The sequence below is a fragment of the Diorhabda sublineata genome, chromosome 6, assembly GCF_026230105.1.
Source record: "Diorhabda sublineata isolate icDioSubl1.1 chromosome 6, icDioSubl1.1, whole genome shotgun sequence".
Taxonomy (NCBI): domain Eukaryota; kingdom Metazoa; phylum Arthropoda; class Insecta; order Coleoptera; family Chrysomelidae; genus Diorhabda; species Diorhabda sublineata.
In genome coordinates this window covers 34,241,484-34,267,403 of record NC_079479.1, presented here as the reverse complement: position 1 = coordinate 34,267,403, position 25,920 = coordinate 34,241,484, and the positions used below count along the sequence as shown (strand labels likewise).

Genomic DNA, 25,920 nt, shown 5'->3' with positions numbered 1-25,920 from the left:
AAAGACTGTTACAGAAAGAATAATACAGTCCACGGACTCTTCCACAAAGAATACGATAGTCTAAGAAGTCTTCCTCAAAGAAAATAACGGTTAAGGACTCTTCGACAAAGAATAGGTAGGTCCAAAGAGTCTTCTTCAAAAAATTAAACAGTTCGATACTCTTTCACAAAGAATGGGACGATCCAAGGACTTGTCCACAAAGAATAGTTCGGTCCAAAGAGTCTTACTCGCGGAATAGGACTGACGAAGGATTCTTGTACGAAAAAGTAGATGGTTCAAAGACTGTTACAGAAAGAATAATACAGTCCACGGACTCTTCCACAAAGAATACGATAGTCTAAGAAGTCTTCCTCAAAGAAAATAACGGTTAAGGACTCTTCGACAAAGAATAGGTAGGTCCAAAGAGTCTTCTTCAAAAAATTAAACAGTTCGATACTCTTTCACAAAGAATGGGACGATCCAAGGACTTGTCCACAAAGAATAGTTCGGTCCAAAGAGTCTTACTCGCGGAATAGGACTGACGAAGGATTCTTGTACGAAAAAGTAGATGGTTCAAAGACTGTTACAGAAAGAATAATACAGTCCACGGACTCTTCCACAAAGAATACGATAGTCTAAGAAGTCTTCCTCAAAGAAAATAACGGTTAAGGACTCTTCAACAAAGAATAGATGGGTCCAAAGAGTCTTCTTCAAAGAATTAAACAGTTCGATACTCTTTCACAAAGAATGGGACGATCCAAGGACTTGTCCACAAAGAATAGTTCGGTCCAAAGAGTCTTACTCGCGGAATAGGACTGACGAAGGATTCTTGTACGAAAAAGTAGATGGTTCAAAGACTGTTACAGAAAGAATAATACAGTCCACGGACTCTTTCACAAAGAATACGATAGTCTAAGAAGTCTTCCTCAAAGAAAATAACGGTTAAGGACTCTTCAACAAAGAATAGATGGGTCCAAAGAGTCTTCTTCAAAGAATTAAACAGTTCGATACTCTTTCACAAAGAATGGGACGATCCAAGGACTTGTCCACAAAGAATAGTTCGGTCCAAAGAGTCTTACTCGCGGAATAGGACTGACGAAGGATTCTTGTACGAAAAAGTAGATGGTTCAAAGACTGTTACAGAAAGAATAATACAGTCCACGGACTCTTCCACAAAGAATACGATAGTCTAAGAAGTCTTCCTCAAAGAAAATAACGGTTAAGGACTCTTCAACAAAGAATAGATGGGTCCAAAGAGTCTTCTTCAAAGAATTAAACAGTTCGATACTCTTTCACAAAGAATGGGACGATCCAAGGACTTGTCCACAAAGAATAGTTCGGTCCAAAGAGTCTTACTCGCGGAATAGGACTGACGAAGGATTCTTGTACGAAAAAGTAGATGGTTCAAAGACTGTTACAGAAAGAATAATACAGTCCACGGACTCTTTCACAAAGAATACGATAGTCTAAGAAGTCTTCCTCAAAGAAAATAACGGTTAAGGACTCTTCAACAAAGAATAGATGGGTCCAAAGAGTCTTCTTCAAAGAATTAAACAGTTCGATACTCTTTCACAAAGAATGGGACGATCCAAGGACTTGTCCACAAAGAATAGTTCGGTCCAAAGAGTCTTACTCGCGGAATAGGACTGACGAAGGATTCTTGTACGAAAAAGTAGATGGTTCAAAGACTGTTACAGAAAGAATAATACAGTCCACGGACTCTTCCACAAAGAATACGATAGTCTAAGAAGTCTTCCTCAAAGAAAATAACGGTTAAGGACTCTTCAACAAAGAATAGATGGGTCCAAAGAGTCTTCTTCAAAGAATTAAACAGTTCGATACTCTTTCACAAAGAATGGGACGATCCAAGGACTTGTCCACAAAGAATAGTTCGGTCCAAAGAGTCTTACTCGCGGAATAGGACTGACGAAGGATTCTTGTACGAAAAAGTAGATGGTTCAAAGACTGTTACAGAAAGAATAATACAGTCCACGGACTCTTTCACAAAGAATACGATAGTCTAAGAAGTCTTCCTCAAAGAAAATAACGGTTAAGGACTCTTCAACAAAGAATAGATGGGTCCAAAGAGTCTTCTTCAAAGAATTAAACAGTTCGATACTCTTTCACAAAGAATGGGACGATCCAAGGACTTGTCCACAAAGAATAGTTCGGTCCAAAGAGTCTTACTCGCGGAATAGGACTGACGAAGGATTCTTGTACGAAAAAGTAGATGGTTCAAAGACTGTTACAGAAAGAATAATACAGTCCACGGACTCTTCCACAAAGAATACGATAGTCTAAGAAGTCTTCCTCAAAGAAAATAACGGTTAAGGACTCTTCAACAAAGAATAGATGGGTCCAAAGAGTCTTCTTCAAAGAATTAAACAGTTCGATACTCTTTCACAAAGAATGGGACGATCCAAGGACTTGTCCACAAAGAATAGTTCGGTCCAAAGAGTCTTACTCGAGGAATAGGATTGACCAAGGATTCTTGTACAAAAAATTAGATGGTTCAAAGACTGTTACAGAAAGAATAATACAGTCCACGGACTCTTCCACAAAGAATACGATAGTCTAAGAAGTCTTCCTCAAAGAAAATAACGGTTAAGGACTCTTCGACAAAGAATAGGTAGGTCCAAAGAGTCTTCTTCAAAGAATTAAACAGTTCAATACTCTTTCACAAAGAATGGGACGATCCAAGGACTTGTCCACAAAGAATAGTTCGGTCCAAAGAGTCTTACTCGCGGAATAGGACTGACGAAGGATTCTTGTACGAAAAAGTAGATGGTTCAAAGACTGTTACAGAAAGAATAATACAGTCCACGGACTCTTCCACAAAGAATACGATAGTCTAAGAAGTCTTCCTCAAAGAAAATAACGGTTAAGGACTCTTCAACAAAGAATAGATGGGTCCAAAGAGTCTTCTTCAAAGAATTAAACAGTTCGATACTCTTTCACAAAGAATGGGACGATCCAAGGACTTGTCCACAAAGAATAGTTCGGTCCAAAGAGTCTTACTCGCGGAATAGGACTGACGAAGGATTCTTGTACGAAAAAGTAGATGGTTCAAAGACTGTTACAGAAAGAATAATACAGTCCACGGACTCTTTCACAAAGAATACGATAGTCTAAGAAGTCTTCCTCAAAGAAAATAACGGTTAAGGACTCTTCAACAAAGAATAGATGGGTCCAAAGAGTCTTCTTCAAAGAATTAAACAGTTCGATACTCTTTCACAAAGAATGGGACGATCCAAGGACTTGTCCACAAAGAATAGTTCGGTCCAAAGAGTCTTACTCGAGGAATAGGATTGACCAAGGATTCTTGTACAAAAAATTAGATGGTTCAAAGACTGTTACAGAAAGAATAATACAGTCCACGGACTCTTCCACAAAGAATACGATAGTCTAAGAAGTCTTCCTCAAAGAAAATAACGGTTAAGGACTCTTCGACAAAGAATAGGTAGGTCCAAAGAGTCTTCTTCAAAGAATTAAACAGTTCAATACTCTTTCACAAAGAATGGGACGATCCAAGGACTTGTCCGCAAAGAATAGTTCGGTCCAAAGAGTTTTACTCAAAGAATAGGGCAGTCCAAGACTCTAACAGAAAATAGGACTTTCCAAGGAGTCTTTCCCAAAGAATAGTATCATTCAAGGACTCCTCCACAAAGAATAAGACGGTCCAAGGACTCATCCTCAAAAGATAAGACGGTCTACTTTCATTTACCCACACAATTAATCCTTTTAAAGCTTTTACCTTAGTGATTTATCACTAAGAATCAAGAATCCTTGATTGAATTCATCAGGTTTCTCTTGTCCAGTCCAATTGATATTACTTCTGGAGTTGATGGAACGTTCGGTTTCAATTTATGGGTCCCTTTCTCGTGTTGATGTTGATAATTTTTTTGAAACTAGAATCTGCTTACATTATTGTTTTTATTATGTTGATTATTTACATTTTAGTATAAAGTGAGGTAATGTCAGAGCCAAAAGATGATTTGATTAGTGTATGATAATATTGATCTATCGATTAATTGTCAATGCCAAATCATATTTTGATAAAGACCGAAATAGGTGGAAAAGTTAAGTTTTCATCTATACAAAATTGTCTCTGGAGTTGAAAGTTGACCGTCATATAAAATATAATGAACTCGAAACATAATACAAAGAATCAAGAGAAAAATGATAGGTTTTTATGAATTTATTTGGTAGATGACATATTTTGTGGAAAATTTGTTTCCATATGTAGAAATCTGAAAAAACAGTGTTCCTCTGTGGATTTTACGGCTTTTTTAAAGTTATTCTCAAACTTCCTGAGAATTTCCAGACTGTAATAGAATATATCTACTGAATGCTACTCGCTTTGTAAGTCCGTGACGTGAATACGGTCGAATAAGGCACCAATAAAATACAAAGAATAGAGGATAAACGTTAAAATATGGTAATACAAAAAGATAATTCTCTAAATAAAGAGCCTATGGCACAAAAATTTAAATGGATGTCTTATTAATTCAATGTTTATGTGCGGCTCATTGTGAATTTTAAGTAAGTTTTTGTTTCCTTAAGAAAATAACAGAAATTGAACAAAACAAAAAATATTTTTGAGAAACAAAATCATTCAACAACGCAAAAAATTTCTAAATTTCATCAGCTTCAATGAATTGTTAGTAATATTGTCTTCACTACATTCTAATTTCGTTAAAGAGAATGAAATTCCAATTTGTCTTTCTACTATATTCGGTTGATGTCATCAACGCAGAAAATTACAATAATACATCGTCTACTACTTGAGAAATGATTTTGCACCCCACCCGACTCAGTAGGAACCTCCAAAAGCACGTAAATTTTACTTCGATCTCACGTGTACATTTCGATTTTCGTCGTCTCGAAAACGGTCATCTTTTAAAACTTCTTAGATGTATTTTCAATACAGCTACGTTATGTTTTCTGTTCCCAGTAGTCCTGTATAAAACGAAGGGGATTGCAAATTGTCTTGGTCACTATTTCAAAAATTTATACGAGAGAGTAACAATGGTACGATCTTGATTATGCCAATATGTCATTAGGAGGATTTTTCCTTGGTCACGTTATAAATAAACGCAGAAAGTCATACCAGCGCGAAAAAATCCATTTCTAGACGTGTTATGAACGATACTTTTTATTATACTTATCTGAAAACAACTAAAAAAGGATAAGAATTAATTTTATGATAGATTTCGAAAGGTTGTTGCTTGGAAACAGGCCTATAAGCAACCAGCTATCTAGATATTCCCAAAAACATATTAGAAGTGTTTATTTGTTACCCAGATCGAATTATGAACACAATTATAAACGTTTTATGGAATAGCGAGATCAAAAACTGTTGAAACTGTGAGTAATTATTTTCTTCTAGTTGATTTCGTCGGAAAACCTGATATTTTCAACGTTATGTACACGATTCTCGACGCTAAAAAGCTGTTCAACTATAAAATAAATTGCTGGCAATACAAAATATCCAGAAACTATTTTTGTTTTTGGATTATTATTATTATTAACAGCAGCAACCACACTTTTACGCAAAGCTCCAGATGAACCAGATATCCAGATTTAATACGTTTGAGTTTAGAACAAATGGAAGATGATGTACTTTTGGGTTTATGGAAAAATAACCAGACGTTTTACCTATAAGGGATGTACATTCGAGCCCTGTGCACTTTACCGTAAATATGCAGATCTACAGCCTAAAAATGCGAACAGCAGAAGATTATTTGTTGTATGTCACGAAACTTGTAAAATAGCTGAAGCTGAATAGACGACGTGGATTAAGGCGTTCTTCGGGAACCATGTTGGTGGAAAGCGCCATTGATTTGGTGACTCAGATGGCGTTCTTCTAGTTTAACAGAAGGATACATAGAAGAATTGAAGTATCAGAAAACTTGTTAAACGCTTCACACTTACAAATACAAACTCTGCGACATTCCATCAGGAAAATTGAAACATCAAAAATTCAGATTTTTGTCTTGGTCATTTGGTGACCATGAGTTTCTATTATGCATCTCGAGGTGAGTTAAGAGTCATCGTATACGTTGACTCAAGACGTTTTTCAGCATCTTCATCGTCGAGAGAGTACAGATGCCAAAAATAGTAAGAATACAACAAATAAAAAATGCTGCGTAATAAAAAAATAATAAATACCAAGTAAAGTTTGAAAAATTTCTCTCAAGTTTTACCCCTTAGGCTTTCATGTAATAAAACTATAATTTTTAGACAGATATTCTGGTTATTTTTTTTTATGTTACAGATTTCAACCTTTTTTTCTTAATTTTTCTTCAATTGTGTAACTAAACTGAAAATTTGATATTTAAATGATGGATAAATATGAGTCTTGATTTACGATCCATCTGGAACCAATTACCCCAATTTCTCCCCTTAACAAGATCATCTTAACGAACTACCCAATGAGATTCAATTAAATTTGAGTTGGTTAGATGTTCGGATGGAAATTGGAAAGTAGATACAGTAATTTTACATACAGTGTAGGCCATAGTACATTGATAATAGTTTCAATTTGATATTTAGTTGAAAAAATCAAGAAATATTCCGTAGAGTATTGAGATTTTTTGAAAAAAAGCTAGTTAAACATAAAACTTGCAAAACACACATTTCAATCGATGAGATTTTGTTGTAACAAACTTTTAAAACATCATCTCATCTTTTTGAGTAGCTATTTTGTAAAAAAAGCATTAATATGGAACCTAAAAGGCTAAAAAACACGTTTATCTGAATTTCAGAAACATTTAGTTCATTTTTTAGTTCATTTAGACCTAGACGAAGCTCTATTTCAATTAACCGTTTCAAAAAACTCCCTCTCATCTTTTTGAGTAGCTATTTTGTACAAAAAAAGCATCAATATGGAACCTAAAAGGCTAAAAAAAAGGTTTATCTGAATTTCAGAATCATTTAGTTCATTTAGACCTATAGGAAGCTCTATTTCAAACAACCGTTTCAAAAAACTCCCTCTCATCTTTTTGACTAGCTATTTTGTATACAAAAAGCATCAATATGGAACCTAAAAGGCTAAAAAACACGTTTATCTGAATTTCAGAAACATTTAGTTCATTTTTTAGTTCATTTAGACCTAGACGAAGCTCTATTTCAATTAACCGTTTCAAAAAACTCCCTCTCATCTTTTTGAGTAGCTATTTTGTACAAAAAAAGCATCAATATGGAACTTAAAAGGCTAAAAAAAAGGTTTATCTGAATTTCAGAATCATTTAGTTCATTTAGACCTATAGGAAGCTCTATTTCAAACAACCGTTTCAAAAAACTCTCTCTCATCTTTTTGAGTAGCTGTTTTGTACAAAAAAAGCATCAATATGGAACCTAAAAGGCTAAAAAACACGTTTATCTGAATTTCAGACACATTTAGTTCATTTAGACCTAGACGAAGCTCTATTTCAAACAACCGTTTCAAAAAACTCTCTCTCATCTTTTTGAGTAGCTGTTTTGTACAAAAAAAGCATCAATATGGAACCTAAAAGGCTAAAAAACACGTTTATCTGAATTTCAGAATCATTTAGTTCATTTTTTAGTTCATTTAGACCTAGACGAAGCTCTATTTCAAACAACCGTTTCAAAAAACTCTCTCTCATCTTTTTGAGTAGCTGTTTTGTACAAAAAAAGCGTCAATATAGAACCTAAAAGGCTAAAAAACACGTTTATCTGAATTTCAGAAACATTTAGTTCATTTTTTAGTTCATTTAGACCTAGACGAAGCTCTATTTCAAACAACCGTTTCAAAAAACTCTCTCTCATCTTCTGAGTAGCTGTTTTGTACAAAAAAAGCGTCAATATGGAACCTAAAAGGCTAAAAAACACGTTTATCTGAATTTCAGAAACATTTAGTTCATTTTTAAGTTCATTTAGACCTAGACGAAGCTCTATTTCAAACAACCGTTTCAAAAAACTCTCTCTCATCTTTTTGAGTAGCTGTTTTGTACAAAAAAAGCGTCAATATGGAACCTAAAAGGCTAAAAAACACGTTTATCTGAATTTCAGAAACATTTAGTTCATTTTTTAGTTCATTTAGACCTAGACGAAGCTCTATTTCAAACAACCGTTTCAAAAAACTCTCTCTCATCTTTTTGAGTAGCTGTTTTGTACAAAAAAAGCGTCAATATGGAACCTAAAAGGCTAAAAAACACGCAAAAAACTCCCTCTCATCTTTTTGACTAGCTATTTTGTATACAAAAAGCATCAATATGGAACCTAAAAGGCTAAAAAACACGTTTATCTGAATTTCAGACACATTTAGTTCATTTTTTAGTTCATTTAGACCTAGACGAAGATCTATTTCAAACAACCGTTTCAAAAAACTCTCTCTCATCTTTTTGAGTAGCTGTTTTGTACAAAAAAAGCATCAATATGGAACCTAAAAGGCTAAAAAACACGTTTATCTGAATTTCAGAAACATTTAGTTCATTTTTTAGTTCATTTAGACCTAGACGAAGCTCTATTTCAAACAACCGTTTCAAAAAACTCTCTCTCATCTTTTTGAGTAGCTGTTTTGTACAAAAAAAGCGTCAATATAGAACCTAAAAGGCTAAAAAATACGTTTATCTGAATTTCAGAAACATTTAGTTCATTTTTTAGTTCATTTAGACCTAGACGAAGCTCTATTTCAAACAACCGTTTCAAAAAACTCTCTCTCATCTTCTGAGTAGCTGTTTTGTACAAAAAAAGCGTCAATATGGAACCTAAAAGGCTAAAAAACACGTTTATCTGAATTTCAGAAACATTTAGTTCATTTTTAAGTTCATTTAGACCTAGACGAAGCTCTATTTCAAACAACCGTTTCAAAAAACTCTCTCTCATCTTTTTGAGTAGCTGTTTTGTACAAAAAAAGCGTCAATATAGAACCTAAAAGGCTAAAAAACACGTTTATCTGAATTTCAGAAACATTTAGTTCATTTTTTAGTTCATTTAGACCTAGACGAAGCTCTATTTCAAACAACCGTTTCAAAAAACTCTCTCTCATCTTCTGAGTAGCTGTTTTGTACAAAAAAAGCGTCAATATGGAACCTAAAAGGCTAAAAAACACGTTTATCTGAATTTCAGAAACATTTAGTTCATTTTTAAGTTCATTTAGACCTAGACGAAGCTCTATTTCAAACAACCGTTTCAAAAAACTCTCTCTCATCTTTTTGAGTAGCTGTTTTGTACAAAAAAAGCGTCAATATAGAACCTAAAAGGCTAAAAAACACGTTTATCTGAATTTCAGAAACATTTAGTTCATTTTTTAGTTCATTTAGACCTAGACGAAGCTCTATTTCAAACAACCGTTTCAAAAAACTCTCTCTCATATTTTTGAGTAGCTGTTTTGTACAAAATAAGCGTCAATATGGAACCTAAAAGGCTAAAAAACACGTTTATCTGAATTTCAGAAACATTTAGTTCATTTTTTAGTTCATTTAGACCTAGACGAAGCTCTATTTCAAACAACCGTTTCAAAAAACTCTCTCTCATCTTTTTGAGTAGCTGTTTTGTACAAAAAAAGCGTCAATATGGAACCTAAAAGGCTAAAAAACACGTTTATCTGAATTTCAGAATCATTTAGTTCATTTTTTAGTTCGTTTAGACCTAGACGAAGCTCTATTTCAAACAACCGTTTCAAAAAACTCTCTCTCATCTTTTTGAGTAGCTGTTTTGTACAAAAAAAGCGTCAATATGGAACCTAAAAGGCTAAAAAACACGTTTATCTGAATTTCAGAATCATTTAGTTCATTTAGACCTAGACGAAGCTCTATTTCAAACAACCGTTTCAAAAAACTCTCTCTCATATTTTTGAGTAGCTGTTTTGTACAAAAAAAGCGTCAATATGGAACCTAAAAGGCTAAAAAACACGTTTATCTGAATTTCAGAATCATTTAGTTCATTTTTTAGTTCGTTTAGACCTAGACGAAGCTCTATTTCAAACAACCGTTTCAAAAAACTCTCTCTCATCTTTTTGAGTAGCTGTTTTGTACAAAAAAAGCGTCAATATGGAACCTAAAAGGCTAAAAAACACGTTTATCTGAATTTCAGAATCATTTAGTTCATTTAGACCTAGACGAAGCTCTATTTCAAACAACCGTTTCAAAAAACTCTCTCTCATATTTTTGAGTAGCTGTTTTGTACAAAAAAAGCGTCAATATGGAACCTAAAAGGCTAAAAAACACGTTTATCTGAATTTCAGAAACATTTAGTTCATTTTTTAGTTCATTTAGACCTAGACGAAGCTCTATTTCAAACAACCGTTTCAAAAAACTCTCTCTCATCTTTTTGAGTAGCTGTTTTGTACAAAAAAAGCGTCAATATGGAACCTAAAAGGCTAAAAAACACGTTTATCTGAATTTCAGAATCATTTAGTTCATTTTTTAGTTCGTTTAGACCTAGACGAAGCTCTATTTCAAACAACCGTTTCAAAAAACTCTCTCTCATCTTTTTGAGTAGCTGTTTTGTACAAAAAAAGCGTCAATATGGAACCTAAAAGGCTAAAAAACACGTTTATCTGAATTTCAGAATCATTTAGTTCATTTAGACCTAGACGAAGCTCTATTTCAAACAACCGTTTCAAAAAACTCCCTCTCATCTTTTTGAGTAGCTATTTTGTATAAAAAAAGCATCAATATGGAACCTAAAAGGCTAAAAAACACGTTTATCTGAATTTCAGAATCATTTAGTTCATTTAGACCTAGACGAAGCTGTATTCAAACAACTGTTTCAAAAAAGCAAAAGTAACTTCAACTATTAGTTTCAGTTGTGCAACAGATAACGCAATTTTAATGACTAGTATTGGTTTTGGACGTACAGTAAAAATTTTCCAATTTTTTTATATTCCTACGACCTAATTAATAGACACCAAACAGTTAAATTATCATATAATACCGAGCTTGTGAAATTATAGCAAGATAAAATTGAATTTTATAAATCAGTGAATCGATATTAATCGATTTCTATTATTCCCATTCGAAAACATTCTCCAAAAGGGATTGTTAATTGTTTTAAACAAATTTATGTTGATTCGTCAGCGATAAATAACAGGGGGCTATAAATTATTGCCTTTGCGGACGTGGTTAAATGTAAATAACTGCGAAAATCCCGAAACAAATCGTACGAAACGGATGGGGTTACAGAAATTTCCTTTATGTCGGTCTGTTTTCAACGTTCTAATTTATATACGAAACTTAGTTAAAATCGTTTTATCTTACGAGTTATGACTTTGAAATATGAGATAGATTGTAATAATTCAAAGTACAAAGGCTTAATTTCACTAAAGCAACATGTAGCATACGACATTGTCCGATTCAGGTGTGTAGTAGTGGATTAGGTTTCATATATAGTCAGATATCATCATGATATTGACCTAAACAGCTCTAGATAGTCCTCAGAATCATAATCAATCATTTACTCGTGTTCAAAATAAAATGTCACGTATCTCAATTCAATTTTGCGGTTAGGTTAGGACAGGTTTTAATTTTGCGGTTTTTCATCACGTTTTCAAGAACTTTTCCTACGATTTTTGCTACGAACGTTAGGTTTGGATGTTTAAAATCTGCATACTACTTAATTATAATGGAATTTTTCGCAGAAGAGTCACTACAATACTTTTCAAACCAAGATTTATTTCAATTTCAACGGTATTTGATTTTGTGTATAAATATTTTTAATGTACACTTTTATATCCTTTTCAGAGTTAATTTTGAAAAAAAGAACGTCAACAATGCTTATGGAATTATCTATATCTTCAAATATATAATTTAGAGAAATAATAAATGAACCAATAACTGATGGAATAAGTACAAAGTTTAGTTGGCTTGGAAAAAAAATCCTTGGCGTATCCCAACGAAATGAATGTGATCGATAAAGCGCAAATAAAACAGTAATTCTGAATAATTACAGTTTATTTAGTTATAAACTCGCTCATAAATATTTTAAAGATCGTTAATAATTTATTTGTATCCGTTTCTCCAATTTGCAAGTTTTGTTTTTGAACATTTTCATATCACTTTGCTTCATTGTTATTTGGAATGAATCTGAAATATCTCGGCATTATTTTAATTTGAATACCTGTTTATATTTTACTGCTGGACGAAAATAAGTATACAAAATACTGTTTGCAGCATCAAAATGCAAACACATCGTTATGTGTTGTACAGTCACACAAATTTGTGTTTATTTAGTCAGAGGGCGCTCACTACTCAGTGCAGGGTAGCCACAAACAAATAACACTGATTGTCTAAACGAATCTGTCAACGTCAAATATCACTCACTGACAGACCTGCGAGTACGTGCGTTTTCAGAACATAACCTTTTTCGCGTCATTGAAGTCTTCGATCATTTTGAGAAAACTCAATCATTTATTTTAATTTCAGTTATAACTGTGGTGAGGCGTTTGAAGTTTTTAAAAAAGATTGTGAATTGTAAATAAAAACAAATATTTATAATTGGATATGCCTTTATTGTTTTTCAAAATATTCTCCATTAAGATTGATAAATTTTTTCAAGCGTTTGAACGAAATTTCGTAGCTTTTGTTCCATTCAGATTGAGGTTGAGGTTAGTTTTCCTGATTTGTTCGAATACTTCTGACAAACAAATGCAGAATTGACCGCTCTACTTCGCTCTAATGGAACGGTAGCGAAACACGATTGTCAAAGGTGGTGCTTCATCACCAAAAGTCGAAACGACTTGATCGGCACACTGCTGTTGGTTCAATACACGTCGAAAGTTACATCCATTAAGAATTCCCAACTGTGACATTCTGGCAATCAACCTTAACCATCTGACTCTTTGTGCAATAACTATTCGGGTTATTTTCGTCTTCTTTTATATCAGCATACGTCCTCTGTTTATATGTTGTCCACAGATATCTTGTACCATTTTGACGCCATATTTTACAGAATTTATTATACAGAAAAGTTGAAAAAATTCTGACAAACAAACTATGAACTCGAAATTTGTTAGTTATCATTTGAAAAAGTTCTGTTCTGTTCTCTGTTAGTTATACAGGATTATATTGTATAATCAGCATCTCTTAAGTGAACTTGAAGTTAATATCTTCATAATTTTTTCAAGATCTCATTATGATTAAACGAGATCTTAATTAGATTTCCGTACTAGTCAAGATCTAGCTCTCTATACCGCAATAGCATGATTTGAATTCAAGTTCGTTTTGTGGGAAATTTGTGGAGAAACACCAGCGTGAATTTTCGGTGGAAATGTAAATACTTGTCGGGATTGTTTGAATAGGATGAACTGTGGTAAAATTGTGTGCTAGCCGAACTTTAGGGAGTTGTCTACAGCTAGATAGTTGTTTGTTTATTGTATACTTTGCTACATTGTTTACAATGGATTATTCTAATGCCGCCAAATTCTCAATACGTTCCGAAATATATTGAGAATAATTTGACAAATGGAAATGTAAAATAATTATTTGATCCTTTGTAGATTTAATCATTCAGGCAAATTATATTCATACAGGTTTCTACATAACCGTTGCTTAGTTATAAGATAATTCACCAGATGGTATCGATTGTCTAGATTACACATATAGGTTATTTTCTCTTTCGTTTCAGATACTTTGTACAGGTTGCGCATGCTTGGGAATGCGCAGAACCGAGATGGAACCTCGGAGGATAGAGAAAGCGTTATCATTCTGTTTTCCTTAGTAGCAACAGCTTTCACTTACCGTTAATCACTTTATAAGAATGGGAATAGCCAGACAAACAATTTGCAATATCTGTCGGTGCGTTTAGACAGGTATTTCGATTGAAACAAAGTTAGCAGCAGGTGGAAAAGCAAAAAAAAACAAAAAAGAAGAGAGAAGGTTTGGTTGAAGCAGCTCAAAAATATGTGAAAAAATATTCTGAGAAGAAATTCAGAAGTGTTGGTTTGGTCGCTTCTCGTGGTCTTTCTTCGGCATACATATGTCCTTCTAGAACTTCTGTAACCACCAAAATATATGAGAAAGTGTGTGTTAGATTTAGATTTGAACAGTTAATAAAGAAAAAGCAAATGTTGTGTTTCAACCGGATATAGCAACTGGTCATTATGTAGAGAACGTTTTGGGAGATTTTGCAGAGTTGATCCTTTTTTTGACAAGTCTAGGAATGTTCCTAACGTGTCTCAGATGAAGCCAAATGAACGTTTTTGGCGAAATTTGAATCTAAACGGATTTTCTGAACGATGGGAAGCACTTACAATCGACTGGGTGCTGATTCAATTATATGAAACGTGTGTTATTATAGTATAGTAACCATTGTTTAATAGAGCAAATAATTAAATTAAAACCGACGGTTTGTACGCGGATTTTTTGTTCTCACATCATCACCTCGTCTTTATGCGAATAATAAATTATTTAACAAGCGTTTAATGATGATATTTCACTTCAAATAGTAATAAACCATAGTACGTCGTGGAATATTTATACCCATAATCTCTACTACAGACGAAACGGAAGTTAAGATCTCGCCACGTTGAACCTATCATCGAACAATTTGGTTTAAGAACGATTTATTGTATAACGAGGAATTCACATTCGACTCTCGGTATCCCAGAGCGGTGGCTACGGAATTAGTTCAAATCTAGCTCACTCTATTAGCTCAGAATCATTGAAGCGTTCTCAATTTTATACGTTACGATTTGAATATGCAAATCGACGCGACGAGTTTTAGCCAAATCGACTCTGATGTTAAATTGTAATCATAGAGGGCGTAATGATAAACTGCAATGGAAATTATGTATATACAGTGATAGATAAATAAAGGAATATCCATAGGAAATTAATCAACTCGATTCTCACTCGACTCTTTAAATAATCTATTTAAGTATCATCGAAATAAGAACGAGTCCACAAAAATGTAATTTATGTATGTCAAACATTCTAATAAACATTCTTCAACGGTTTTGTCTTCATAGAAAATAGAGTAGAATGAAAAATATATTCCTCAACTAAACTTTTATTGTTTTGAATCACTCCATAGTTCTTACGGTTTTTTTTCTTTATCTTTCTATAACTTTTTATTGCTTTTAACTTCCTACGTTATTCTGGTTAGTTATCTCCTATCAAAGTTCTTGTATATTGGATTGTTTCATGTTTTCTTTTTTCAACTTGTTTCCTTCGTCTTCATTTCATTCAACCTCTGATATTTCATGCATTGAACTAAAGCTTGACCTTCCATTATGTCTTTTAGGACTTGATTTATTAGGGTTTCATATTCATTCTAATTCCTGGCAATTTCTTTTCTAATATTTTGATATTATCTTCTAGATTTCCTGGTGGATGTGTCAAACAATCTTATGGATGCTGCGCTTAGTTTTTGTATTCAAGTTCTGGCCTCTGACAAATCTATTATATCTCTCTTCTAATTCTATACATTGATATATGTATTCTTGTCCATATTTCTTTCAATTCTAGTCCTCTTTTTTTGCTTCTCTTTTGCCTTTTTATATTTTTCCATCAGTACTGCATGGAAATATGAGAAATTTTGAAATAAATCTTGTGATATAGGAGATCATCTCTCCTCAAAACAATTTCTAATCAAAAATCTTCAAAAATTGTCCAATTTAGATCCCATTTTATTTCTTTATGGTTGGACATTCTCCTTGGAGTTTATATTTATTAAAAGATATACAAATTGAATCAATAATTTATTCCTATAGCTTGAAATTGTTTGAGCCTTTTACATACAGATTTTCATAAATCTCTTTGAAGTTTCAGTTTATCAGGATATTTTTCAATATAACCACGTCTAATAAAAATTGAGTTTACTGTTTTTAATCATAGTAATTTGACGAAATAATAAAAATTTTTAATAACTAAAAAGGTTTCGTGCGGTAAACAACCAGTTATACCAGTGTTATTGCAGTTATTGCCTTTATCTATATTCTTTCGCATAAATAAACAATGAAAATAAAAACCACTTTGAACAGGGGTTAATCAAACTTGATTGAAACTCACTTACTGAGTTTTTTTGCTGACGAAAATATCCATTTTGTGTTTAAACAAAACGTCACCAAATATGTAATTTTACACTAATTCACTTTGTTTAAACCACACACATAAACCATACTAACTTGTAATTAACCTCTACGGAATCAATCCATCGGCTTCAGCAGCTACTTAACGAGAATGTTTTTCGTGCCTTTGGATTACTGAATCGCAGTTATTTCTGATTTGAAAATTGTAAAATCCTTCTTACTAATAATATGAAAAACATTTTTTCGTTTCAAATTTAAGCAAAGTAGATAATCAAAATCGCTTTAATTATATATTTTAAATCGAAAACAAACAATAGTTAAAAAATTAACACTTCTAGTCATTAGAAAAGCAAACGGAGCGACATCTATGGGTTGTATAATGTATAATTGGATGAAAACTGTGTTACTTAAATACTTAGTTTCAACTCGTAGATCATATTATTATCTTATTACCTTTGTTTACTTCAATAATAATGTCTGTGACTTTTAAAACTGGTAATAAATTTATGAGTGAGACATTTTTTGAATTTAAACTGTTGAAAACAATTAAGAATATCTTGAAATTACGAGTTTTTTGATATTAAGCCGATTATAACACTAGCATCGCCATCTCTTGAACGCAACTAAAAGTTATTCGTTCAAGAGTACAGAAGGCTTGTTGTTGTCGTAATTCGTAATTCATTATTAGTTTGTTCCGTTAATACATAGATGGCAGCATAAAATGAAAAACAATATTTTCATTAATTTTGTTTTAATTAAAAAGAACTATTCTCAACAAGTTAATTCATTGAAATAATTTATTTCTTAATATTTCTGTTTAAATGAAAAAATGATATTGACGAACAATGGTGATGGTAAAAAGTCAATGACCTACGTGACGCAATATGAAATATTAGAGATGGATGCGATGTCATTAGGTAAAATTTAACGTTTCAATCATATTCAACACATTTTCTTACTTACTTAAATAATACAGGTCCAGACTATCGAGATCATCGGGATGAAGCTCTTTAGTTTCAGTGAATTTGGACCAAGCTATAAACAAAGAAAATGAAAAAAGAGGAAACATTTTCGGTTACATTTCAGTTTTTGATAGATTGATCACTATACTTCTACTGTTCCACAGCTTTTGTTTGGTACTCACTTTTTTTGAAAAACTGAAAACAGTCAATGGGAAGTATAGAATGTTTTTGAGTTGTTAATGTTGGAGAATTTTCCAAATTTGCCATTTCTATTTCTTCGTCTTGCTGCATATTTGTCCGAACCTGGAAATATAGGATAATCTAATGAATACGATAATTCCGTCGATAATTTCACAACAATTAATAGAGAATATTTCGATGAATCGACCTGATTATTACCCAAAAATTATTCTCAACGGCAAAGGAATGGCGAAGATTGAAAACCATGGAAAAGGGAAAACAGTTGTACGAAGAGGTTCGTTTGTTAAATGTTTTTAACGAAATTTGAACTTACCTGGTGTATTTCAGTGATTGAGGTACGAGATAAGACCAAAAAGTACTAATACAGGATAGCTGGTGCTAAAGTGAAGAGTGTCTTTCAAAATCTGGTGAGCGATGGCTGTAAGATCCAGCTCGTATGGGTGCCTGATCACTCGGGCAACTCACTCGCTAGACCGGGAATCGGCGAATCCACCAATGGGCCCCGAACCCATTCTTGGTGTGGACAAAGCGCTGTCATCACGTCTCTCAACAGCCTTCTCGCAATACGGACTCGGCAGAGATGGATGGAGACTCCTGGATGAGTCAAGCGAAGGCCCCGTTCGTCTGCCACCAAACAACTAATCAGACTTCTAACCAGACACTGGCATCTAAGATGGGCATCACGGATGATCCGGAGTGCCACTGGTGCATTGAGAGAGGGACGAAACACCTGATCAAACCTCACAACCTGCCTAACGGCATCAAAGGGTTCAAGTCAAAGCTCTCGATAGATTTTGGTAACGTCAAGTGACGCATGACGGGCCTATCTGAAGGCCTATGTACTCAACGGCACCAAAAGAATCAGACTTAATCCTTATAACAATTTGAGTTTATACAAATCATTACAGAAACATTCCTCAAGTAAATATATTCTTTTAATTGTTCGATTTTGCATTTCTGCTGGGGTTTTGTTGTGGAAAACGGTAACTTTTAGATGAAACGCTGTTTAAACACTTATGAGGGAGTAAATTAAAAGGTAATAGGATGGATAGCGAACCCAGACAACATAGAATGTGATCAAATCGGGAGATGTAGCTTATCTTCAATTTTTATCTAGCAATTGTGGTTCAAGAAATTGTTGAGACACGTTTATATACAACTAAGAGTTAATGTCGACATAACAATTGATTGATACGTTGAAATAAATAAGGCTTCTTATGAACTAGTACACGTCAACGCTTCAAAACTATTCGAGTTGTCAGGGTCCATCGATATGAAGTATTTGTTCTATGTGGTTTGAAAATATTTGTTCTTCTTCTGTGTCCTCCCTTCTTCTATCTTCTATTGGTTTGTATGAAGCCGTTTGTCTATAGTTACCAATGATTTATGGTGATAAAATCAAGGAACCCCGTTTTTGTCGAATAATTTTGAGGTTAATATGTCAACATCCCGTGTATCTGGTTTTGTCAGTTGTGATAGTAGAAAGCATCCGATTTTTTTTAAGCGTTAAACGTACCAAATTGAAAACAAAATTTAATCCATACAGTATGTCTCCGGATGTGCAAAGAAAGAAGCTTGTGTCAGTGGGAAATTATATTTTTACTGGAAACACTTTAGGAAAAGGAAATTTCGCTAGAGTAGAAGAAGCCGTTCATACTATTTTAAATGTAAAGGTAGCCATTAAAATCATCGATGTGAATCATATTAAAGAAGAATATGTTATCAAAAATCTGTACCGAGAAGCGAAAATAATGTCGAAATTGAATCATCCTTGTATAGCTTTTCTTTATCAAACGATGCAGAGATCGGACAATGTATATTATCTTATAACGGAAGTAGCTAGCGGTGGAGACTTGTGCGCTTTTGTGAAGCGACATGTACACGGTAAACTTCCAGAAAAACAAACTAAAATATACGCAAGACAATTTTCGTCGGCCTTCAGTCACATGCATAACCTCAAAATCGTCCATCGTGATTTAAAAATGGAAAACGTAATGCTCAATAGCAGACAAACACAAATTAAAATTGTAGATTTTGGTTTAAGTAACTTTTGGTCTCCAGATAATCCTTTAAGGACCCACTGTGGTTCCCCCGAGTACGCGGCACCCGAACTTTTTATTACAGGTAAAAAATACGGACCGGAAGTTGACTTGTGGAGCTTCGGTATCATTTTATACGGTATGGTCCTCGGTCAGTTACCTTTTGTTACTAGCAGATCCACACAGCTTCCGTCTCAAGAAAGAAGAAAGCAATTGGTAGAACAAATAAACAAAGGCTTGAGTACGTCTCATCGTAGAGCTCTGTCATCGTTCACAACGGAATTTAGAAGTTTGATGAGTAGATTATTAGTGGCGGATATCACGAGAAGAATCACAACTAAAGAATTAGCAGTCCATCCATGGATAACAGATAGAGGTAAAAAGATAATAGTCGCTAATCCTCTGAAGAATTTAGATTCTTACGAAAAGAGTAAAATAGTGAGTAAAATCAATACATCTTTACAAATGGAGCCTAAAGTTTTGAGTTCGACTTTAGTTCAAGAGCCTTTAGGTAGAATTGCGGGTATGTTTAATATTCTAAAACGACGATATCAACTGAGTCAAGTACATGGTGACGGCACTTCACAAACCATGTCATCGTTGAACATTTTCGAATTGAAAAATTTGTCGAAATCTTTGGAAAAAAAAAGTTCGAGCAGTACTAGAGAACACAAATTGAAAATGCTACAAACCGCTTTCCAAAAATCCCAAACGACCCAAACGCAAACGAAAAAACCTGATTATCGTTCGCCGAGAGTGTCATTAAGCGAAGGAAAACGGACGAAACCAACCAATCCAATCATCGAACAAGAAAAAATCAAATCAGCGAAAATAAAAAAATATTCCAAAATCAGACCAAACACTGTACAAGAAATTATTAAACAAGAACACGAATTGGAGAAAATTGAGGAATCTATTAGACCCAGTACCGTTCAGCCACTTTCGCAAACAAAAAGTTCCCCTGTAGATTATAGAGAAATCAAATCTCCTTGTTTAAGAAGAAAAGTTTATTCCGCCACTATAACCCAACACATCAATTCCCCAAAACAAAATAAATCACCTACAAATTTAAAACAAAAAGATATTCCTTTAGTACCTACAAAAGCATCGGAAAAGCTTGACGTTCCGTTCGGAATCAAACTTCCTAAACTGATACTACCCAATTCGAAACCCAACAAAAAACAAATCCCTCTACTTCCAAAAAAATCCAAAAACTTAAAACCTAAAGAGAAAGAATATACGGCTAAGATAGAACTCAAAAGGAGTAGCGATTTGAAAGCTTCAAAAAAGTTAATAGAAATATCGCATTCCACCGAATCGCCCCATTATTCCAAGAAAGAAGTATCGTTACGACCTCCTGACGCGAATCCAGAAAATACCAACTCGAAATCAGAACATAGAACAAGAAGACCGCCAACTACGGCTCCTTTACATGAAATATTAGAAACATCTCTACGAACAGCAGGCATTGTAACTTCTAATTCAAAATCGATTAGAAAACACTCCGGATCAACTAATATAACCGTTGGTTCAAAAGAAAGGAAAGAAGAACCTGTTGATAGATCCAATATGGCTTACGGTGATTACGTTAGCCGTGCCTCGACGACTCCAGCAGGTCATAACAAAAAATTAGCTATTTATGATCCTATCGCCAAATCCATAGCTGATTACGTTTCAAACAACGTTTCTAATAAGATTTACCATTACCCTTGGCTTAAAAAATGAAAGTTATTGTTGAAATAAGTCATATTAAAATGTAAATAAAATTTACTCAAATAACAAAATGGCAATAACTACTATTTGTGTTTTTATTTAACTTTTATTAAGGCCGCTTGACATGATTCAAGACAACGTGCGATCTAATGCAAGATCAAGTTCAACTGATTGTTTCTTTAAAGAAAAAATTTAGTTAGCTACTGATATTACGTCTATCGCCAATGATTTCTTATTTATCTTTTGTTTTATATTCTCTAAGAGTTTTTAAAATGTTTTGGTTGGTTCCATCTAGCTAGGACCTGGCCTCCCATCGTCCGGGTGCTCTTTCCCGTCCATCAGACTCTAAAAGCAACGTTTTCTTCTCGATATGATAAACAGATAACATAGAGCAACATTTTTGTTGGTCTCGCATGAAAAAATACCAACAGAATAACTATATAGACGTTTTGTAATAAATCCGAAGGATAATGGAAGCAGAATTTCACATTAAGTATAATGGCAACATATTATGCCCCTTTCACACCAAACGATTGATTCGGATCAATCTGGATCACTCCGAATCAAGTTGAATCTGATTCGTCATCTCCACTCTTTCACACCAGCTGAATCAACCAGAATAATTCTTACCTGGAATAGTTTAATTCTTCGCCAATTTTCCTCCACACAGAAGATATGAGATATCTGTTGCTGTGATTTTTATCCCTGGTGGCATAAATCGCATTATTTTCTTTAACTTTTAAAATTAAAAAAACTCCACGTCCATCTCGTATGTTTGTTGATTCAAAACTGACCGGACGAGGAATCTGACAGGTTGAATCCAAGTGCGATCTCGAATCAAACCTGATTGAACCAGATTCGTCCGGTCTGAAGGCGGGAAAAGTTGATTCGGAGTGATCCTGATTGATACGGATTGGTGTGAAAGGGCCTTTAGGCATACCGGCGATTCAGTTCTAATTTACTTCAATGATTATTCATAAGAAAACATTACAAGTCGAAATAATATTAATAAAAAACGTTCAATGATGTTTTTATTTTTTTGTATTACTATCAAAAGTTATTACCCAACAACATGGCGAGGTTTTGAAAAACGAAACAGTTTCATCGTCTATCTGGAAGAAAAATCGTCTAGTTAATCTCGATTCACAAGAATGAAATTTGTGAACTTGTGTACAATTTGTACAAAATAGAAAAGATATAAATGGAAGGAACTGAGAAAGATCTTTCTCTAAAGCCGGAAATGCTAAATGAAACTTGAGAGACCAGTCGGAAACAGAATTTTTCAAACTTGAACCATACGCTGAATAGATTGTGTACTTTCTAATATTTCTTAAGCAGCTAGCGCCATCTCTGGATAATACCAGAACCATTCTCGTATTGTTTTAATGTCAGACAGTAAATAATAAAAAAACTCTCCGACACAAGTGAAAAATGCTTTAAGAGCGAATTTCAATAAAGTGAGAATATAAAGGTGATGAATTTATAATAGCATTTATTAGTTTATAAATCAAGTTGAAAAGATTACTTGTGGATAGAAAAAATAAACATTAGATTTGCTTCGTTCAATAAATGGAATAATAAAGTTTTATGTTAATTTTAAAAAGGTGATAAAAGGTGTTGTTCATCGAGTAATCCAATTCGATATGCATTTTTTACTTCTTTCATATTATATAATGAATTAACTGCTACTAATAGTGTTAAAATCGAATAAACAAATAAACGAAATCGAAACATTGCTACAGGTGTGTTTTAGTAGCTTTTGACTAAATATCGAATAGATTTTTTATTGTACCATCTCCATCTACATAAAACTTTCACCTTCCGACCAATTTTCTATTCTCTTCATGTGTCTCATCCACATTTTCATTAGATTTTACGGTTTGCATAAATTCTCTTCTTCTTGCTTTATCTTACTCTATCTTTTTGGCTTTACTACTCTTGCTTCATCATCCTCCATGTTTACCAATGTTTCTTATCAAGTTTGCCACTTCCTTAAACCTTATATGTGATAATTCTTGATTCTTATTGTGGTCTACTTTCTTTTGTGCTTTATCTACTCAATTCTCTTTCATTTCTCACAAATATAAATATATAAACTTCGTTTTTATCACTTTAACTAATATTATTGACATTCCTTCTTCTTTTTTACATAAATCGATTCTTCTCTTTTATACATTTACCTTTCTATCGGTGTTCTGATTTTTGTTATCGTTCGTTGTATCTATTTCGTATTAAAAACTCTTCTTCTAAATTATGATAATGTGTTTTGGGACGTTGATACTTTTATCTACAACTCCTAATTACCTATTTAATAACTACTCTTCTTCATATTGCTTTTTTATTTGTTTGTTAATCCGCAATCTCTTGTCACAATTTTGATTTGAATTTTGAGGTACTTGACACCTCAAAATCTAATCTATTTCCATTGAAAAAACAATTAAATCAAGTCACAATAATTAATAGAGCGAGTTAAATCGCTATAAGTTTAATAAATTAAATCTACGGGTATTTTTAATGTAATTTATAATATTTTACTCAAGGTTCTTATAAATTTATGTAGCCTACATCTGTTCCGATCGAATTTAAATCGAAAAATTGATCATAAAACCAGAATTCATATTTATTTTCATTCCAATTGCTAATAATAGTAACATTTACAATACTTGAAAACTGTAACGATATGAATTACAGACATTAATTTTTACTTAATACACTGCGGTGAGTTTTCGAAAATCAATAATTTTTCGTATTAATAGGCAACCTATAAATTGGCAGCTGTTAAAAATTGATTTTAACAAGCAATAACTATAAGTGATTAATTGTAAACATATTACAGATATAGAATAATTCTACTCATTCATTCAGTATTTTGTATAATTGAATAACAAGTGAGGTGGTCTAAAAATTATGAAACATTCATGTTACTGTGTAACGTTTATTGTCCAGAATCCTACCAAAGCTCATCTATACAATAAACTCTTTGTTTTATTCATAAAATAGATGCTATCATATCTGAACTGCTATTATAGTTCTTGGTTACCTCAGATTTATCTACAACAAGAACCCAACAATACGCAAGGACTTTCAACAGAAAATACAAAACTGCTCCGTTGAGAAAATCACACTCAAATCATTTAATAAGTATAATAGAAATAGTAGACGAAAAAAATAGTTCTAATCGTTTAACTCTCGATAGAATTAAAGGATTGTCCGATTTGGTTACGGTCGAATGGATCTGGAGGAAGTAGCAGACGTCTGATATGACTCAATTGTTTAAAGTTTGGAGGAGAGGATTTGTAGCTCGCGATCAAACCTTGCAGTAAAGTTTGGCGATATTCAACTACAATATCAACGAGTTTTTGTACAGTTTGGTGAAGTAGATCTACTACAATACATCATGTATCACAGAGTAGTCAAAACTATGGGTTTTTCGAGGTGGATTGGCGACAAAGAAGATAGAAGTTAGATAGAATCAAAGACGAACATTATGCCACATGACTGCGTTGATTTAGTGATGATGTGATCAAAGAAACAGTTTTGTTGTATAAAGGGCTCACATATGTGTAATTTCTATGGTAAAAAATTTGATTTCAACGTTGGAATCATCCTGCAAAAAAATACCTGTTGATACACAGTCTATTTTATCTGTGTTTTATTGAAAAAATCCCCTAGAATGAATCAGGATCTCGAGTGTGCTTTTATAGCAAATAAAATTAGAACTTATTTCAAAAATTCGGAATGGAAACGTTGGTAGTTACCAAAAACAAAAAAAAAACACTTATTTTCAGTAGAAAGAAGAACTTTTTTAATTAATTTATCGTCATCTAACTTAAAAGGTTGTAGTGAAAATGTTAATTTATAAATCTCGATCCTACCTCAAATAATCTTTTCCAACTCATTTTGGATAATGTTTATTATTGTCAGTTTCACTAATATTCGCAAATTTTCCGCATACTTCTTTAAACTCAATAATATCTCGGACACGCACGCTGTAATACTAACGAATTTTGAAATTTTGTGCAGGTGGTCTTGGATTAGATCCAAGTTATTTTTGTCGGTTTTGTGGGTAAAGAAAACCTGATTGTCTTTTTGTTGATTTATTCTCTTTGACATCCAACTATTCATAAATTCATTTGCATTAACATGAGTGTAGTATTATTATTAGTGATGGAGAGTAATAGTGAAGAAAGTTTAAACTGCACACCAGAAGATGTCGTTGAATCGACAACTGCAGCGACTATTAAACTTCTCCCCGAGAAATCCAAGGAGTGGTGTAAAGAAATTAGAATTGTTTTATCAACTATAAATATCTGTCAATTGTCATCATACCTCTGCAAGAAACATCACAACAAGGAACGAAACGAAGGGATTAAATCTAGCGATTGCATGACTTCAATTCATTAATTTTGGCTGGTGCTTGTGTCTTGATGGAAAAACACTTTCTTCCTAACCAAATACGGCTCATTTTCTTCACTCAAACATTGCAGTAAGTTCGTATTATATTCGAAATTCATAGTTTTAGTTGTGACAGATTAACTAAATACATATTAATTCATATTATTTTCAATCAAGAAAAAAGAAGAAAATTAATCACTTTCGAATTGTTTCATCAACTTCATATATCTGTCAATTGTCATCATACCTCTGCAAGAAACATCACAACTAGGAACGAAACGAAGGGATTAAATCTAGCGATTGCATGACTTCAATTCATTAATTTTGGCTGGTGCTTGTGTCTTGATGGAAAAACACTTTCTTCCTAACCAAATACGGCTCATTTTCTTCACTCAAACATTGCAGTAAGTTCGTATTATATTCGAAATTCATAGTTTTAGTTGTGACAGATTAACTAAATACATATTAATTCATATTATTTTCAATCAAGAAAAAAGAAGAAAATTAATCACTTTCGAATTGTTTCATCAACTTCATATATCTGTCAATTGTCATCATACCTCTGCAAGAAACATCACAACAAGGAACGAAACGAGGGGATTAAATCTAGCGAATGCATGATTTCAATTCATTAATT

The 25,920-nt window shown here is 33.2% G+C and overlaps 1 protein-coding gene across 1 annotated transcript in view; it reads right to left on the bottom strand.

The window, feature by feature from the left end:
- Positions 1 to 24,828, bottom strand: part of LOC130445741 (Kv channel-interacting protein 1-like) — a 136,516-nt gene extending 111,688 nt beyond the window's left edge. The window contains exons 1-3 of the mRNA XM_056781584.1: positions 24,764 to 24,828; positions 17,118 to 17,238; positions 16,937 to 17,008 (exon numbers count right to left, since the gene is read on the bottom strand). Coding sequence (XP_056637562.1) covers positions 16,937 to 17,008; positions 17,118 to 17,238; positions 24,764 to 24,787 — 217 coding nt within the window. The 5' untranslated portion in view covers positions 24,788 to 24,828. The remainder of the gene's footprint in view (positions 1 to 16,936; positions 17,009 to 17,117; positions 17,239 to 24,763) is intronic.
- Between the last annotated feature and the right edge of the window lie 1,092 nt (positions 24,829 to 25,920).